Here is a 20,076-nt window from a genome sequence, read left to right as displayed (position 1 = left end):
CAAGGGCCCTCCGGGGGCTGTCTATGTGGCCCCTCTGAAAGGAGACGAGAAGGGCCGTGGGTCTCCTCAGCTGAGAATATGCTTTTACAGCTCCTTGTTCATCATCTTCTAATGTGTCTGGAAATCGGTAGGAACGGCCCCTTGTGGTGTAGGGGTTTTGACTTTTACTGCCTTACGGAGAACAAACCTAGCAGAGAAAGGTATTGTCTGAGGACTCTTAGGACAAGTCCAAGAGATTCCCATTATACAGTAGATCATACTCTGGTCCCCTGTGTCTGGTCAGTGTAAAGGTGGCTATGGTGTGTGCAGATAGGATGGCAGTAGATGACACGGTGATTTGGTTGTATGGTTTACCTCCTTAGTCTACTGTTTTTATAGCTAATTTCACCAAATTTTTGCATTTTATTTTTACCTTTTAAAACCAGCTTATTAGAGAGGAGAGCTGTTGTTGCTTTGCGTTGCTCCTTAGATCACAATATTAGCAGAACTTTTAAAATACATGTACATAGGACTATAAAAACAAATAGCTATTTTTTAAAAATGCCTACTAGTCCTGAATTTTTACTCAGAGAGCTTCTCATCTGTCTTATTTGCTATTTCTCACTTTACTTTCATCTGTGAACTTCTTTGACAATCAACTTTTAATTCTTTCTGTGGATGGGCATCGGAGGTGTAAACAAAAATATTTACTCTATAAATGTTGTTTTGCCCAAACATTTTATTCTATTTCTTAGCCAGTTTTTTTGTGGGCTTTTTTTCCCCCCCAGTATATTTAACAATGTATAGAGTGGATGGGCTTGGGTATAACTTTCTCTGTGAGAAAGGAGTGAAATAATTAAAAATCATCAACAGGAGAAAGGACAGGAGCTATGGAAGCATTGCAAATTTAGCAGTCTCCTCTAAATAACTGATAGTTGGCAGAAGATATGTAGCAGTTAACTCTGTAATCTGCAATTAGAGAGATAAACCAAGTCACCATATGTCAGGCTGCCTGCCCATATTGGAATATTGGGTGTCTCATTTCAGCAATAATATATTACAGCTCACGTTGTCCTTGGATATCAGGCAGTTTGTAAGGAGTCCACATTAGGATTCAGACATTTTCTGGTCTTTTTTCTTTGATGTAATTAGTATAGCCTCTCTTTAAAAAGAAACATTCTTACAAAAAAATTACAAGAAGAGAGGTTTAAAAAAAAAGGGTCTAGAAATGAAATACTTCCTACAGTCTGGCACATCTTTTTTTTTTTTTCTTGTGGTTTCATTTTTCACATTTAAACTTTAATTCAATTGAAATTCCTTTTAGTTAAAAGATGTTCTAGCTATATTTATTGATCATTTCCACATTGATTTTTTTTGTTTTTTTTAAATGCCATTTTAAAGAGATATACTTTTTTTTTTAACAGAAGTATAGTTGATTTACAATGTTGTGTTAGTTTCAGGTGTACAGCACAGTGATTCAGTTATACATATACATCTATTTTTATTCAGATTATTTCCGTTATACGTTATTACAAAATATTGAGTACAATTCCCCGTGCTATTACAGTAGGTCCTTGTTGGTTATCTATTTTATGTATAGTAACGCGGCACATCTTTTTGATCTTGACCTTGAGTGCTTACAATCTGGGGAGGTGATACCAAAGGTATTTCAGGTTTACAGGCAGTGTGGGATTCAGGTCAGGCACATTCAGAAGGATATCGTATTGTTTTCCTAAATAGCATCTGCATTGAAGCTGCCGTTTCTCGGGGCACAGGAGAGGGCAGGATGAGGGTCCCCGCTGCCCTCACAGGCTGGCCTTGTGCCGCTCTCTGCCCGGCATCCAGCTCCTCTACCTTCTCCCATGGGACCGGCTCCATGGCCTGTGTGGACATGCAGCCCAAGCACATTCCAGCCCAGCCTCAGCACCCCAGGACCCCCCACATCACCATTCTCACTGGCAGCTCTTCCGACTCACCGGGTGACACAGCTTCGGGTATGTATGGGAGAGGCTTTGAGAGACCCCCAGGAGCCCCTGGGCCCTAGTGACAAATTCCAAGTTGTGTTTGTCCCAGGTAGGAGTTTCCTGGGCTAAAGTTTGGCTTAATCCTAAGAAGAAATTATGTAGCCAAAAATAAGCATGAAATATTTGTGGGTTTAAAAAAAATTTTTTTTAATCGAAGCATAGTGGATTTACAATGCTGTATTAATATCTGCTGTGTAGTAAAGTGCCTCAGTTATTCACATATATACATTATTTTTTATATTCTTTTCCACTATGGTTTATCACAGGATATTGACTATAGTTCCCTGTGCTCTACAGTAGGACCTTGTTGTTTATCCATTCTATATGTAATAGTTTGCGTCTGCTAACCCCAAACTCCCAATCCATCCCTCCCCACACCCCCTCCTCCGTGGCCACCACAAATCTGTTCTCTATGTCTGTAAGTTTGTTTCTCTTTCGTAGATAGGTTCATTTGTGCCCTATTTTAGATTCTACATGTAAGTGATATCATATGGTGTTTGTCTTTCTCTTTCTGACTTATTTCACTTAGTATGATGATCCCTAGTTGCAGCTATGAAGCATGAAATATTTGTATCATGAAAACCATATAACTAATCTCTATATTGATATTAATCTTTATAAGAGAAGAGGGCACAAATGGCCTCATAATAAAAACTTATTTTGTCTTTATTATAAGGTATAAATATAGTTACCCTGAACAAACATCACATATCAAGGATGTGTGAGAAATAGACTTTTTTCCTCCTTATTTACAACTAAAATTATTTGAGGAGTGAAAAGAGCATCTCCTGCTATTTTAGTTCAGGTGCCTACAAATTCAGAGCGAGAACTTGAGTGCAGGTGGTTTATTTGGGGAGTGATCCAGGAAGCATAGATGAGAGAGAGGGGAAAGGGTGACAGGGAATAACGAAACACTAATGAGGTGTCAAATAGAGTGGGTTACTGCCGTGGGCAACGCACTGGGGCCCAATTCCAGTGGGGACCCTCTGAGAAACCACGGGAAACACACCTGTGAATCATCCCTTGGGAGGATGGAGGAGAGGTATTTATTGGTTGAGGGTAGCCCCCCAGGGGTGTTTCCACCATCCATCCCACCTCCCAACACGCATACACACACTTCAGAGTCACACCTGCCCACCTTGGACCAAGCTCCCAAGATGCCAGCTGGAAAAAGCAGGAAAGACAGCTACTCATGCAGAGTGAAGGAAGTCAGAAAGAGAAAAACAAGTATCATATATTAACGCATATATGTGGAATCTAGAAAAATGGTGCAGATGAACCAATTTGCAGGGCAGGAATAGAGAGGCGAACGTAGAGAACAGGCAGGTGGACACAGTGGGGGAAGTGGAGGGTGGGATGAATTGGGAGATTGGGATTGAAGTATATACACCACCATGTGTAAAACAGATAGCTAGTGGGAACCGGTGGTATATAGTGCAGGGAGCGCAGCTCAGTGCTCTGTGATGACCTAGAGGGGTGGGATGGCAGGGGATGGGAGGGAGGTCCAAGAGGGAGCGGGTATATGTATACATAGAGCTGATTCACTTCGTCCTACAGCAGAAAGTAACACAACATTGTAAAGCAATTATACTCCAATAAGAAAAAAGATAGAAAAGAAAAGAAAGAAAGCCACTGAGGTGATTCAGTTATACATAGACATATACACCCCTGGGGGGGCTACCCGCAACCAATAAATACCTCTCCTCCATCCTGAAACTAACACAACATTATTAATCAACTATACTCCAATATAAAATATAAAGTTAAAAAAGAAAGCTACTGATGTTGAAGATAGCAGCTAAACGTTGACTGGAAAGTATCTATTTAATAGCTACAGTGAACTCAAACACATCAACACTGTTGGCTTCATTCCTTTTTGATGTATGCTAACTCTTTTGATGGGAATTAGAGGCGATAAATGGAAATGAAATTTACCCTCTGTCTATGGTTCTATCCAATCATTTTGTTCTACTGATTAGTGTGAGGAATAAAAAAAATGGAAAATATTGTCGGGTTACCCCCTCAAAGAGTTGCATAGTTTAAGTTCCAGTACTACTGAATGAGTGCCCTAGTTTTTCTGTTGGCCTATCAATACTGGTTATAATTACACATTTTGAAATTTGTTAACATGATAGATATAAAATAGTGTCTCATTTATAATTGTTTATTTTCTGTTTGTATCTGTTGATAATTTTCAGTTTGGCTATCTTTTTGTTAATTCACCATAACTCTTTGTATATTTGTCTGTTGTATCTTACAAACACCTTTCTCATTTTATCGTTTGTTATTTCTTCTATATTGAGAATTTTAAGAAATCATCTTTTCCTTTATGGCTACTGAACTTGCTTAGAGAGGCATTCCTAACTCCAATATTAAAACAAAAGCAAAAAAAACCCAAAACAAAAACAATGAAAAAAAAAAGCCAAACTATTGTTTCTAGTTCTTTTGTATTTCATTTTTACATAACTTTTATATTCCATCTTTACAAATGGAATTTATTTTGGGTGTGAAATAGCACTTCAACCTTTTTTTTTTCCCTAATGAATTGCGTACTTTTGGGGGACTGGGCTGGTCCTAAGATTTTCATTTTGAAAATACGCATGTAAAGTCACCAAGTGGAACTCCCTCGAGTGTGTTGACCTTGAATGGATGTTTTCTGTGGAAGTGGCTGTGAGGGGCAGTCGTGATTTCATGGGCTTTCTACTTCAGGCCCAAAAGGAGTCTGATCATCAGATAGCTGGCACTTTTGTTTTCATTCCTCCTCATTCCAAACCGATGACTTGTTTTGAAGAGGCTGACACAGTCACCCACGTGGACAAGTCCGGAAGAGAAATCTGTCGTTTGAGTGGCGGGCCCCCGCCCACCCCGTAAGGGACGTCAGGTTCCTATAAGAGAGTCAAGTTCTGGTTCTTGGTAACTGAGCTCCACTTTGAAGACAGGGAGCTTCTCCTCCCTTTCTTCTCGTTTCCTACCTCCCACCCTCCACCTTATAACAAGGACAGGGTCACTGGGGCTGCCCCAACTAGAGTGTCTCTATGGGGGGGACTAAAAAAAAATTGTCCCAACTCCCCTCTGTGCTGTTATCCATGGTCCAGGAATGTGTGATGTCCCTCCTCCCCGCGCACAGATGAACCTTGGCCAATCTCTCCAGGAAATTCTCACTAGGGGACAAAAGAGCTGTTGGTGGGAGAGTCGGGAGAGAGCCCAGAAAGAGAGAGACAGAAGCAGGCAGACAGTGGACACTTCCTGGGCCTGGGCAGAGCCACTGAGGGCTCTGTGCTTCAGCTTATTGTCCCCCAGATGGGTGTGATCATGACAGCACCCACCTTGTAGTGTTGCATAAGGACGAAGGAGCCAGTATATGCCAACTGCGTGGACCAGTTCCCGGCAACTGTAAGCATGATACAAGCATCATCGTTCCTCAAAATGAGACCGTGGCTTTGTCCTTCTTTTCACTCACATGTACCAAGAAAGCGAACTTCTTTTTTTTTTTTTTTTGGTTTTTAGGAAAGGGTATGTATTCCTCTGTTTCTTTCCCCTACACCCTCATATACAGAAGAGGGAGGTTGTGCCCAAGTGTGGAGACATCCAGACCCCATGGTTGTCCCCTCTGCACTGGGGAACATGAGAGATGAGGTGTACATCCCCTGTCCCTCAGGGTCCTCTTTCCTTCCATCCATTCCTGGTGGCCTAAAACAGCAGGAAGGACAAACAAGGAGGACGACACTGTGCCCTGACGACTTTGCCCATCTGGAAAGGCCAGGACCCACTCGACTGTTGGTGTAACTGGCTCCTGCCAGGACTTTGGTTCCAATGCAAGGGGTGTGTGGTGCCTGAAGACCTTCAATCTGTACAGTTACTTTTATTTCTCAAAGCCCCTCCGTTTGTATTTTTAGATTTACTGTCATAGCTACTCTGTGCTACAGAAGAAGTAGTTCAGAAACTGTTATCTCCCTTTGGCAGAAAAAGGAGCTGAGTCACTGGTCAGAAGCATCTCTCAAGTCCTCCTACATTCTCTCACCTCCCAGGATCCTTTCCCACCATAACCTTGACATGACAACAAACCATGACTTTTACTTGCCCCTTAACTCTCTGGGTGATCTCAGCTAAATTCATCACATTTTTATAACTGCCTTCTGAATACTTACAGTGAGAAAAATGGTACTTGCCAATAATCCCCACTTCGGTGAAATTTGGGGGAGGATGAATGAGATCATGTTGGTGCCAATGATTTTTACTGAAGAAAGGCATTATGTATTCAAAATATTATTTAGAATATGAATGATTTACCTCTCATTTTCAATAGTATTTACAATTCCAATAGGATTATACGATTTTACAACAGATTTATAAAATTTTCAATGAAGTGTGTAATTCAATTCATGACATACCAGTGCTGGCGAATGATCACAGTTGAAGATGAAACCTTTTCAGTCCACGGTTCTAGAAGACACCTTTTAGTCAAAAGGAGATTCTTAATGATTGCATTTATTCGGGAGGGTAATTGATTTGTACCTATTGTCTCCTATAGTCACCCGAGGGAGTAACACAATCATCTCTCTCTAAGTTCTATCCATGTAGACTTGGGCTCTTCTTTATCCTTTTGTTTGTTCTCTCCTTTCTATCAGGATGGCCCGAGGTATGATTTAAGGGAAACTAAATCCTCGAATCACTTTGCTCTCTTTCTCCACAGTTTATCAGTGATCCAGTCATATTTCGTTTACTGGGTGAGGATTGAATCATCTGTTGTGTCTCAACAGACACACAGTAGATCTAGTTCCGAAAGCCATGTGGAGCCTGGCTCACCTATGCCAGCCCCTGGGCAGAGGCCGGAGGGCATGGAAGGAACCGCCCCAGGCACAGCTTGCCACTGCATTCACCAGCCTGGTTGGCAGCATTACTTTCACAGTTACTAATTTTCACTTAAGAGTGACTCCAGCCAGTTTCCGCTTCCTGGGACCCAACCAATAGACACCTGCCTTGGGAGTGTCAACAGTTCCTGGGGATGTGATCCCACAGCCATGGGTGTGGGTCGGGGAGACTCTTGCAAGTTCAGGGTTCGCTGCAGCAAACACACTCTGTCCGGCTCAACCTCACAGGTGAAGTTGGGCCACGAAGCATTGGAACTGAGCTGCAAAACCAAAAAATTAGCCATACACCTTCCCCCACTCCCACACTTAACAAATCACCACGATATTTCAGCTGTTTTCCCAAGACCCCTGAGGCTGCACAGGCAGCACCAGAAAGAAATAACCCTTTTTTCTTTTTTTATGTAAGTTCATCCAGTTTTGATTGTTACTTTCCGAGGTAGGTAGATGGCTCTTTGCAGCCTGGGTTGTAAAACAGAATGAGGAACGAGAGGCTGTTTCGATGGCAATGGATGTTTTCCCTGGCTCACCAAGTGACTTTAGATTCCATTGGCCCATGAACTTCTGAGAAAACAAACAAACAAAAACAGATAATGAAAAAAACCCTAACCAGCTAGAGAATGTCTGATCCACCTGAAAATTCCTGGTGAAATGGAACTTATTTTCGTTATTTATATCTAGTTAAGTGCTCTGAACAGATGCCCTCCATCCAATCACCTGCACAGAAGATCCAACCTTTGATCCATTCAGTTCCACTTTCCTTTCCGGGCTAACATGGTGCAGCCGGGATCCGATATGAATCCGTGACTTTGCTAGTCTAGCAGACTCAGGCTCAGAGCCAACCCTGGGCCACCCTCCATCCCTGCCTGTGACCAAAACCTTTGTTTTCTCCACATTGCCCAGCACTGCTCCTCCAACCATTTCACCAAGATGCTCCTAAAAGCAGAGAAAAGGTCTCAGGGTCTGAGAGGGTGGCCTTAAGAAGACCTTGCAAATCCAACATGGGTTTGAAGTCTCCTGTTTCATGTTATAAATCATGTGAATGTTGCATTCTGATCCCAGGCATGTTTGTTTTAAGATGAATATGAATATTAGTGAGGCTTCAGGAAGATGGGTCCTGTTGATACTGTAAAGTCTCTCAGATGGTTGACCCTGCTGGCACCTTGTCCCCTGGGGGGTGGCGGACTCCAATCTGAGCAGCTACAGGGTGGACCCCTCATCATGCTACTCACATTCCTCCCCTTGGCCCCTGCCTGTTTTCTTACCCATTCCTCTACACAAACCCCAGCGCTTCCCAAGGGAAAAACGAATGTGTGTGTGTGTGTGTGTGTGTCTGTGTGTGTGTGTGTGTGTACATGTGCACACATTGGGGGAGGTGTCATCTAACAAAGTTAAATGGATTTTTTAACTGTAAGAAGACTTCAGTTGGCAAATGTGAGTGACAAATTGTCCCACTGGGAAGATAGTATATTGTATCTCTCAAACTTATTTTCCAGCAGAGCCTTGGAACACTTTGGGGTTCTACCCAACCGCACTAGGCATGACCTACTTTTATATCTCCATGTTTTGCCTTCTGACATTTCCTTAAATGGAACTGTTCCTCATGATGAACTATTTACCTTTCCAGGAGCGATTCAAATATCTCCTTTGTGAGCCTTTTCCCCTTACTTCTTGGTAGGCAAATGTAATTGCTTTATTTTTTTGTATTTTTTTTTTTTTGCGGTACGCGGACCTCTCACTGTTGTGGCCTCTCCCGTTGCGGAACACAGGCTCCGGACACGCAGGCTCAGCGGCCGTGGCTCGCGGGCCCAGCCGCTCCGCGGCATGTGGGATCCTCCCGGACCGGGGCACGAACCCGTGTCCCCTGCATCGGCAGGCAGACTCTCAACCACTGCGCCACCAGGGAAGCCCTGTAATTGCTTTCTTTAGCTCTGGTATTGAAGCTCTCATCACACTGCGATTTATAAGGTTAGGCATCTAGGAGTCTGTCCCCGATTTTCAATTCAGAAACAACAGTTAGCAATCGGCATCACTTCTGCATCCCCAGCACCTGGAATGATGCCCAGCATGCAGTGGGTCTGCAGAAAGTGTCTGAAAGCATTTAGAGTTCAGACAGGAGTTAAAACTGTCAGAATTTTTGCTAAATTCTGCATGTCTGTGTAAGCCTTCTTTATTTTTCACTTCAATCTTGGTATTTTTGAGTAATGAAGACATTAGAACAAAGTGTCACAAAAAAAAAAAAAAAGAGAGAGAGAGAGAGAGAAAGAAAGAATTCAATCCAACCCAGCTGCAGCCCTGGCCAGAGAAACTTCTGTCAGCACCTTTTTGTGAACAACATCGTGGTCGCCCTACTCATCATTGTGGTAAACATGTAGTGCACGTCGCATCTGTACCAGGCACTGTGCTGCATGCGTTTACATCAATGATTTCACTTTACCCCTGCTACAGTCCTAGGCTGTAGGTACCATTACTGGTCTCATTTTGCAAAAGAAGAAACTGACATTCTGGAGGACTCACCCCAAATCAGGAATTAGCAGAGTGAAGATGCCAAAACCTGTGCTTGTTTGTTTGCTGCCCTCTGTGAAGCTATTTCTAATGCTCTGGGCCATCATGTCAGCTCATCACAGATGGGAAAGGAGACAGTGGAGGGCAGTGATCCCACCTCTGCCCATAGCAGAGGCTCGAGCCCTTACCATCCCTGGGGAAACATTTTGCATTAATATACTATGGCAAGAATGATCTAGGGCTTTAAAAAACCTGTGATTTGTGGGATTCCATTTTATTTTCTAGCTAGAAGCAGGCTTTGGCAGAAGTGAGAAAACATAGAGTGGTCACAGCGGTTTCTATATTCTCTGATTGGTGACTGTTAAGAAGGCACAAGCCCAGAAGCCTAGGAGCTTACTCTTTAAAAAGACATGAGAATTCAGGTGCTTTGCTGCTTGGTCAGGAGTTTCTATTACTGAGCAAATTATCTTTATGGTGATGCTTTTGAGTGGTTCACACTTAGTAGTCTGTCCTCAGGCACGTTAAAGTCTCTGGCATTCAGCGCATTGTCCTGGCTGTGTGTGCTAATCGATAAAAGGAACGATTTCTCCTTCTCACCCTGTAGTGTCTCTGAGCCTCCGCTTGGCCCCCAGGGTCCCCGTCATTCTCCCTCAGCAACGCACAGATATCTCTGCTGTGGCCGTCCCTGGAGCTGCAGGAGAGGACAGCTTAGATCTTGTTCCTGCCAATGTTCGGGTGACAGAATTTCCTGGGGCTGCAGAGACTCCGTTCCCAGCATCTTCACGCAGAGCTGCCATAGTCAGCGAAGGCCACCAGCCCAATGGGGACAGCAACCGAACCCTGGAAGCATCCCCGGACGTTCGTGGGCTGGAGAGGTTCATGGCCATCAGGGGATTCTCCTCAGAGAGCTTTGCTTCCAGCCCTAGCACCCACCACAGGTAATGGGCCAGGGGTGGGCCATTCGGGACAGGTGGTGGGATGAGGCCAAACACAAGGGTGCTAAGGAAATGGAACCTTCTTGGAGTCAGACAGAAAAAGATCTCAACCGTATTTATTCTTAAGTACGTGAGAAACACTGATTGTAGAAAAGCCACTGGTCAGAAGAGCTGGATATATAAATTACCTGGGGAAACTGTACTGTCTTGGACAGAGAGAGGTCTCTGAGATGCTGCTATAAATAAAATAAAATATAAATATAGGTTTTATATTTTAGATACATACATTTATAATATGTAAATATATATAAATATAAATTATACAAATCAATAAAAGCATTCACTGAGTCTTTGCTGCCATCTTCACACATCATCCGCCCCCATTCTCTCTCCAACTCCAAACTCCAGTGTTTCCAACAAATGTAATTTTATCAGTATACACAGCAGTGACAGGAAATGTTGCTTTTATTTATTTATTTATTTTTGCTGCGTTGGGTCTTCGTTGCTACGTGCAGGCTTTCTCTAGTTGTGGTGAGCGGGGCTCTTTGTTACGGTGCACAGGCTTCTCATTGCAGTGGCTTCTCTTGTTGTGGAGCATGAGCTTTATAGGCACGCGAGCTTCAGTAGTTGTGGCTTGGGGGCTCTAGAGCGCAGGCTCAGTAGTTGTGACGCACGGGCTTAGTTGCTCCGCGGCATGTGGGATCTTCTCAAACCAGGGATCGAACCCATGTTCCCTGCATTGGCAGGCAGATCCTTAACCACTGCGCCACCAGGGAAGCCCCAGGAAACGTTGCTTTTTGATTATCATACTAAGTGAAATAAAGTCAGAGAAAGACAAATACCATATGATATCACTTATATGTGGAATCTAAAGAAAATAATGCAAATGAACTTATTTACAAAACAGAAACAATCTCACAGACTTAGAGAACGAACTTATGGTCACCAGTGAGGAAGGGCAGATTGAGAATTTGGGATTGACATGTACACGCTGCTCTATTTAAAATAGATAGCCAGAAAGGTTTTAGCACAGGGAACTTTGCTCAGTACTCTGTAATAACCTAAATGGGAAAAGAATTTGAAAAAGAATAGATACACATATATGTAAACTGAATCACTTTGCTGTACACCTGGAATTAACACAGCATTGTTAATCAACTCTACTCCAAAATAAAATAAAAATAAATTAAATAAATTAATTTCTGAAGGAAAAATCAAACAAACAAACAAAAAAACCTGGCAGCAAAGTATGTAGGTAGGAATAAAGATAAAATAAAATTGGTCATGATTTAATAATTTTTGAAGCTGGGTGGTAAATATTTGGGGGTTCATTATATTATTCTACTTGTTTATTTTGAAAATTTTTATAATGAAAGGTAAGAAAAAACCCCCGATACTTAGGGACTCCTTCTAAGCCTTTTTTCCCTTCCCTTTAGGACTCAGAATGATCCAAGCTTTGATTCATTGGAAACTTGCCTACCCTCGGATAGGGATGAACAGGTAACAGCCAAGTTGTGCATGGGCAGTGAGTTTGGTATTTTTGACGCCAGAGTGGGAAGTTCCAGGCTGGGAAATCAGAGCTATTAGACTAGTAGCCAAAATCAGAGAGAAGAAGGCAAGGGTATGATATATACACAGCATCTTTTTCCAATCAATACCAGCCATTTCATTATACACAGCATCTCTGAAGTTATCGGCAATTGTAGAAATTGATGGTTTTAGTGAGTTGTTTTCCCACTTAGCTTCGGTTAATAAGCCCCGTCTCCTCCTCCCCCAACCCTGTCCTTCATAACATTGGCCTCAAAATACCATGTATGGTCCCAGAGGTGAGATCAATGGGCGATATAAAATATACATGCCCAATGATATACTATTCCTCTGAACTCTTAAAAGGAACACAAAATAAAACATGGTATACTATCCTTACTCAAATCGATTGGAACCTACAGCAAGATTCAATGGTCCCTCTTGCATAAAAAGACACACTCAAAGCTTTCAGCCATTGGAGATGACTGTCACCCACATTGGTCTAGAAGCCTCTTAAACGACCCTAAGTTTATTCTTGACTTACAAGAATGATCTCTCAGTGGAGCTTCCGTTAGCTTCCCCATCACCAGCAATAACAAGTGCATGTTTATCCGCATGGACGTTTTCCTCTGAGCTCTTTTGTTTTTTTAATTAATTTATTTAAATTTATTTATTTATCTTTGGCTGTGTTGGGTCTTCGGAGCTGCGCGCGGGCTTTCTCTAGTCGCGGTGAGCAGGGGCTACCCTTCCTTGCGGTGAACGGGCTTCTCATTGTGGTGGCTTCTCTTGTTGCAGAGCACAGGCTCTAGGCACTCGGGCTCAGTAGTTGTGGCTCGCGGGCTCTAGAGCGCAAGCTCAGTAGTTGTGGTGCACGGGCTAAGCTGCTCCGCAGCATGTGGGATCTTCCCGGACCAGGGCTCGAACCCGTGTCCCCTGCGTTGGCGGTCTGATTCTTAACCACTGCGCCACCAGGGAAGTCCCCTCTGAGCTCTTTTAAGAGCAGGCATGAGGCTGGGTTTTCAGCTGCGATCTGGGATTCTCTAAGGAACTCAGGTTAGTTGCCAAGTTCAGTGGCTGCTTGGGAGGAAGACCAGCCCCTTTGATCTCTCTTTTTTCCTTTGCTTTTCTAGGACAAGATGAAGGCCTCAAATAGGACGGTGATGAGGCCTCCTCTGTACACTGTCCATCTTTCCTATACTCGCCTTTGGTCCTCTGGGGCACTCACTGGACATGGGGCCAGGGCGGCCAATCCAACCCCTGTCCTCCACACCTCTGCCACCTCCAGGCCACCCACTGCCAGTGGTCAGTCAGAGGCATCAAGACCCTCTGCCAGCTTCCTGCCTCAGTCAAAGCACAAGGAGCCCAAATTGAGGGAGGGCAATGGAGAGAGTGGCGTGCGACACCCCAGGAAGACCAACCCAAGGCCTGAGCTTGGGCAAGACGAAGCCAGGGCTCCCTTGGGGATCCAGCTCGGGACTCTGCAGCTGGGAATCCTGCTTTGCCTTTCAGCTGCTTTGGGCATGGCCGTGGCTGCTGGCCTTCACTACCGGCATACCCAGTCTTGCCACAAGCAGACAGAAGTATCCTTCAGTGAGCCTGCTGGGCACGCAGCTGCCAGGAGTGACGGAGACAAGATCATGCATGTCAGGAGGATTGGGGAGAACAGTTTTGTTTTGGTTGAAGCAATACAACTGGATCACTCCCTCTGTGGGTAGCAAGAAAACAGTCCTCTGAGAAGGCTTCTCAGTGCCCCCCTTAAATCCTGCAGAGTGTCTCAGCCAGAACAGAGCTACTGAGACTAGCTAATGAGGACAGGGTTTCACTGTGCCTCCCATCAGGGAACAGTTAATGGAGGGAGCAGCAAAAGGACAGTTTTATCGACAGACGGAATTATTTTCTGGCTTTGTTGTCTTAACATCTGTAATTTAGCAGGTTTTTTTTTCTTTCTTATTTTTTTTTTAGCAGCTTTGTTTTCTTTTTGCAATTAGACGTTCTGTTTGAAGAGTTAAACTCAACATAATGAATATTGTATAATCTGCTCATTAACTAGACTCCCGTGGCCACTGAGCTTCCTCCGTTGCCTTAAGGAACCTGCAGAAATAGAACTTCTGTCCCTCCTCAGCATGTCAGCCTCATCGACTCTCTTTGAAAAAAAAGTAACGTTGAGGTTGAGTCTCTTGCAAGAAAAAGGACTGCAGCCCTCCCTTTGCCTCTTCAAACCACCCCCAAAGAAGTCCTGTTTTCCAAACTGGAGTTCAAAGGTGGCTCTGATGTCATTGCCTGGGTGAGCACAAGGGTATTCAGCCTTCTTGGACACTCAGAAACCCGGCAAATCTGCCATGGAAATTGATCCAAAGCAAGGAAGAGTTTAGAGAGTTTGATTACCCACATCTGTGGGAAAACATACATGCAGCAGGAGGCCATAAACACCAGAGAGGGGTAAGCAAGCCTATTCATCAGGGGTAAATGGATCTGAGATCACCCATCCATTTACACTTGATGAGAGACTTATGTATCCCAGAGACTAGCAGACATCTTGCCTTTTGCAAAAGGTCAGGCTGAAAAAAATGATGATACCAGCACAGTTTTAAGAAGAGCCTTTACCCGTCTAAGAAAGCAAGAAGGACGAAGACTGTCTACCCGCCCTCATGACTTTATGAAGATCACTTTGATTTAGCAAGAGTCCCATAGGTACTACATGCGGTCAAAACAACGTGTTTGAATATAACTCTCGAATATGCTCACCTAATATAACACAATGGAATTAGCTGCCTTTTCAAAGGTAAACCTATTACAGAGTCACGATCTATTTAAATGTGGAAACGAAAACCACTATAAATTTGGAAAGGGTATTTCTTGATTGAGCACCTAAATCGTGCAGGTACTGTGCTAAGAACTGTACATTTATTTTCACATTTAATTCTCACAATAACTTCATGAGGAGTAAGTTCAGTAAATCGCTTAAAGAGAAGGAGGCATTCATGACATCTCGATTCAACAAAAACATTTTTAAAAAATTGGGTGTGTAGGAAAGAGCTGCTTCTCTTTTTCCAGCCCCTGTTAGCTCACTGGGCATCAATTCCAACACTCTCTCCTCCTGGATTCTGGGGTTGACAGATCTGTCCCCCTGACTTCAGTCAAGCACCCCATTGGGCACGTGGAGACCTAGGTAATTGTATGTTCACAAATGAAGGTGTTCTAGGAATGCTGTGGAAAGAGACACATGTACTGTACTCCAGTTGGGGCCACAGATATCCCTCCTACATACCCCACCCTCCCAAGGGATGCCCCCCACCAAGATGCAGAAGACAAGCCATCTCACTAGTGGAGAGCTCCCATCTGGCCAGGTCACATCAGAGCTGGGTGCACCACACATACACTAGCTTCCAAATCTTTCCTGTCCAGGAGGATATTATCCTGTGTAAACAGACTGCTTTGATTATCTATTGCTGTGAAACAAACTACCCCTTAACCCAGTGCTTTAAAACAACGCCTACCACTGATGGTCTCACGTGACACTGGGGTTGCCTGGGCTCAGCTGGGCAGCTCTTCTGCTCTGCCTGTTGTCAAATGGGCTGGGACATCCCAGGTGACTCACTCACGGGGCTGGCAGTTCATGCTGGCTGCCGGCTGGGTACTCACTGGGGCCGTGGATGAGTGTGAGAAACAATTTGCCTCTCCTCTTTGTGGCTTCTTACTGCATAGTGGCTGGGTTCCCAGAAGGAGTGTCCCAGGCAGAGAAAAACAGAAGCTGGGCATCTTGTAAGGCTTAGCCTGGGAAGTAACATGGTTTTACTCCCGCCACGTTCTGGTGGTCATAGCATGTTACAGCCCTCATTCTTCCAAGGGAAGGGCAACAGATTTCAGTTTTCAAAGGAAGAAGTGGCAAAGGAGTTGAAGCTATGCTTAATTCACTGCATCGCTGGTTAGACTGCTGACCTGCCACGGGGCTTGTGTGAGAAGAGACAGGCTGCTCAGCTTCAGGAGGTGCCATGGGTCACCCTCCCTGCAAAGCATCAAAGGGGCCGAGGGAACTCTCCAGGCGTTGGGGGGGGGGGTTGTTTGTTTTTTTGTTTGTGTTTTGGCCACACCGCGAGGCTTGCGGGATCTTAGTTCCCCCGACCAGGGATCGAACCCATGCCCACTGGATGGCCAGGGAATTGCCCAGGCTTTAGGGTTTAGGCACCTCCTCTTCCCCAGCTGGGAACTCCAGGTCAGGCACGATAGTGACAGGGTGCAGAAGAGTCAGCCAGACTTATGAGCCTCAGCTTCCTCATCAGAGATCAATGGATCACAAAATGATTTATCTCTTTTGGCTGTTGTGAAGATGAAAAGCATGTTGAACACTTAGCTACGTCTAACCGACATGCCATTGTTATTAACATCATCCTGCAGCTGCGACACTATCTTTAAATCTAGTCCATTTAGAGAAATCCTATGGCCACCAAAAATGTGATTCCCTGTCCGTGACAATTTCTCCCCCTGTGGCCCTACTGCCCCAGCCCAGCCAGTGGAGGCATCACCGCGTTGGTTGTCATGGCAGCCATTGGCTACAGTTCCTGCTGGGGTCAGACATTTTTGCTGAGACATTCTGAGTAAAATCCGTTTTGGGAAGGGCGGCTGGAATCCCCAAGCCTGAATTCAGGACACATAAAACCCCTCAGTCACTGTGATCTTGAAGGTCCTCTAAGCCTGGCTTCAGAGAAGCCCCAGAGGGGAGTGAGTAGGCTGTGTTCATTTAACCTGAAGGCACTTACTAAAGCACAAAGCCCTTAAAAGTTATAAAAAGGCAAAGGACTCAAATGCAGCATCTTAAAATAACTTTTTTGTTTTGTGGGAACAGCTAGAGAATTGCTCAGCCAACCACTTCTTGGAGAAGGAAGTTTGGGGCTAAAGACACACCTCAGGGAAGATAACAGAAAAACAATTGCTAAAATCTCTATTTTAAACAAATGGTTTTACATCTATTGTGCTAATTTCATAATCACAGATCGGGGCTAGGGGTGGGCTTTAACCTTTTTACATTCAGAGGCTATTTTTGATATTTCTAATTAATTTCTCCCCTTGGATACAATAATTTTGGTAAATCACGACTTAACGCTTAACTATAGCCCGGCTGAGCTATCTCACTGGCAAGGCTGTCTGCATTAATTTACTGTTACAATGTTTGTTTTCTTTTTTAAAAAAAATCTAATTAACAACAACAAAAAAGGATCAACAAGCCAGTAAATATTTAAACAAGTGTCACGTGTTATTTGAAATGTTGTCTGGGAAGAGCCGGCATTTTATGAATAAATTACAGATAGCATATACCCTCTCCCGGTCCTGGACTTCCGGTATTACAAAGTGATCCCAGCCTTTCTGGAATGCAGGCTCTGTGATTTGATTTCATGTCACCCCGACGTATTCCCCTCTTCTAAAAAACGGTGTGTGGCAAGGAATTTCTTCTATTCGAGTGAAATGAATTTGCATTAATTTGTTTTATTAAACTTGAGAATTTCTCTGTTTTCTTAAGCTATTCAGAACTCGGCTCCATCTGGCCTTTAGGGGTTTGCAAAAGCAGCCATAATCATCTCTGGCTTAGAATGTCAGGAGGGCCTTTGTGACGAAAGGCTGGTTGATGTTTTGTGGGTTTGCTCTGTTCTTTAAATGCGAAAAGAAAAGTGAACATTTTGAGACTCTGCTCCTTTGAGCAGGTGGGTGGAGTGACTGATACAACTGAAGTCTGGCAAATGATTTTTGGTTTTTGTATTTTGCTTTTAAAACATAAATCGTTCATGCTACACTGTCTCCACATTCTCTAATGGCTTTCCATTTGTGCAGAATAAAATGTCAATATCCGGACTGGGCTGACCAGGTACTGTGAGACCCCGTCCTCCAACCACCTTCTTGCACATTCCCTGAGTTTCCAAGAATGGTTCAGGGATGCTGCACAGCTCCATCCAGCTCTCTTGGTCTGGCTGCCCTTCTTGTCTGGAAACTGGTTCCCCCCAGAATTCCACAGTCTTCAGAACTTTGCTCCCATATTGCCTCACCTGAGCAGCATCTCCTGTCCACTGCCCCCCACCGCTCTCTATGCCCTTGGTTGCTTTACAATATTGACAGCGCTTCTTACCTCCTGAGTCTACGCATTCATTTGTGTGTTTATTTTCTGACTCTCCTTGACTAGGGTGTTTTGTAAAGGCAGAGACATTGTTTATTCATTGCTAATTGTTCCCAGTACATAGTAAGTTATCAATAAATAACAAGTGAGTGAAAAGTTCAGTGTTTGTATTACTGTCACCACTGCCTGGTCTAGATTGAATTTGAATATGTAGCACCTTGGGCCGCTGCAGGTGCCTGGGTGTCAAGCAGTATGAGTTTCTCTCCAAAGGTGAGCTAAAGAGTGCTGTGTGCCACTGTCCCCAGGAGGGGAATATTCTGTGTCTCAGATCCAAGGCTTGGAGAGTTCTTGTTGGGGGGAGGAGCTGAGAATGGACTTGTCCTTTCAATCTTGGCTGGGCAGAAGATCAACTGAAAGGAGTCTTCCCACTTCACCTGTGAGCATCCTCTCCTCAGTTCATGTGGTCTGGCACGGGGTTTCTCATCCTCCATGCTATCAACATTTGGGGTTGGATCATTCTGTGGAGGACTGTCCTGTGCATTGTAGAAGGTTTAGCAGCATCCCTGGCCTCTACCCTTTAGATGCCAGTGGTACCCCTAGGCGTGACAACCAAAAGCATTCCCAGGCATTGCCAGATGTCCCCTGGGGGGCAGAATCACCCCCAGTTGGGAACCACTGGCCTAGCAACTAAGAGATGAAATGATAGGCCCTTAGATGAAGCCGCATCTCCTAAACCATTCTCATATTCAGTGATGGAGTGGGCAGTGTTGCAACAGAGAACTACAAGATTCAAAAATTGGAAATGGCTTTAAAGATAATCTGACTTAGCGGTTTTGAATTTTTAATTTTGCCTATTAGGTGAGACAGTAAAGGCTGAATGCTCTAGTTGAAGGCTGAGTATATTTCCCCTCCGCCTTCTCTCTCACCTTGAGGCACCGCCTCAGAAATGCAGGGCTCCAACAAGCACGGACTGAGATCATTAACAACACCTCCTCATTAAAGATGAGACCAAGGCCCCCGAGCCGTCACAGCCAAACAACAAGATAGGGTCTAGGTGGTCCTCGGATTCCTGCCTGTCGCCTTGACTTCCAACCCACTTTTCTTTCGCCATACTTGGCAGATCATTTATTTTCTTGGAGCATGTTGGGTGCTGTAAATATTTCAGTGGATCCAGAGAGAGCCTGGAATCAAGCAGAAAAATGGCCTAGAATGATCAATCTACAGCTGCCATTAGGACCAGAAGGATGAATGGACTTCGGGCGATGGCCACTGCGGTGGGCTGAGGGTGTTACCGAGTCTAGGTTCATGCTGCTTCCCCCACGACAAGCCAGTAATGGAGAGATGAATTGCTGGGGCCAGGAATAACGACTTCATTCGGGAAGCCGGCAAACCGAGAAGATGGTAGGCTCCGTGCCCCAAAGAACCATCTTGCCTGAGTTAGAATCCAGGCTTCTTTTATACTAAAAGGGGGAGGGAGTAAAGTCAAACACTCCCTGGTTCCCATCAGCCTCCGGAAGGGATGTGTTAACTTCTTCCTTCCTGCAGCCCTTCACAGGTGGGCCTGGTCAGGATGTTTCCCGTGAGCTAAACAAAGGTATTTTAGCTTAATGTTCATGACCTGGGAAGCAGGGTTCCCAGAGATGGGCCATTATGTACAATTTAATCTTATAGGCAACATCCCTTTAGTGATTAACTTGTAATAGAATACAAAAGATTCTCCCCTATTACAAGGGGAGGAGACACAACGGAGGGAAAAGAGACCAATAGGCCCAGATAGGGAAGGTGCTGGCTGTCACCATCCACTACCCAGCTAAGAGACACCACTTTAAGATGTTTCTTTGGTTTACAGACGCCATCTTGAACTCACTGCCTCCCTTCCTCTGGGCTCCTGCATTTTCCTTCCTTCCAAGAGCCCCTTGGGAGAATCTTCCCCCCATCAGCTGGTCAGAGACGGTTTCTGCCAAGGGTTTTGTTAGTTACTTCGTCGAGGAAAGAAGCTGCCTGGAGATACATTCCATTGGATATTAAAGAATGTGTTTTCTGGATTTATAGTCAGGCTAGGCAGGGTTGTCTGAGAGGCAAGGAACCAATGGGGATATCCACTTTGACTAATGATTAATTATTATACCTAAAGT

The 20,076-nt window shown here is 44.4% G+C and overlaps 1 protein-coding gene across 1 annotated transcript; it reads left to right on the top strand.

Annotated features, from left to right (window-relative positions):
- The first annotated feature begins 675 nt into the window (after window positions 1-675).
- On the top strand, window positions 676-18,912 carry REELD1 (reeler domain containing 1). Its single transcript, XM_089912403.1, is given in 8 exon segments — window positions 676-1,973; window positions 4,669-4,821; window positions 4,824-4,898; window positions 6,705-6,860; window positions 9,981-10,314; window positions 11,748-11,811; window positions 12,969-13,519; window positions 13,521-18,912. Coding segments are annotated over 8 exon segments (1,593 nt in total). The 5' UTR covers window positions 676-1,765; the 3' UTR covers window positions 13,573-18,912.
- Window positions 18,913-20,076: the final 1,164 nt, after the last annotated feature.

Source organism: Delphinapterus leucas, chromosome 5 (assembly GCF_059928025.1).
Source record: "Delphinapterus leucas isolate spDelLeu-1000000601 "Yukka" chromosome 5, BTC_Dleu_Yukka2, whole genome shotgun sequence".
Taxonomy (NCBI): domain Eukaryota; kingdom Metazoa; phylum Chordata; class Mammalia; order Artiodactyla; family Monodontidae; genus Delphinapterus; species Delphinapterus leucas.
This window is presented reverse-complemented; position numbering and strand designations above follow the sequence as displayed.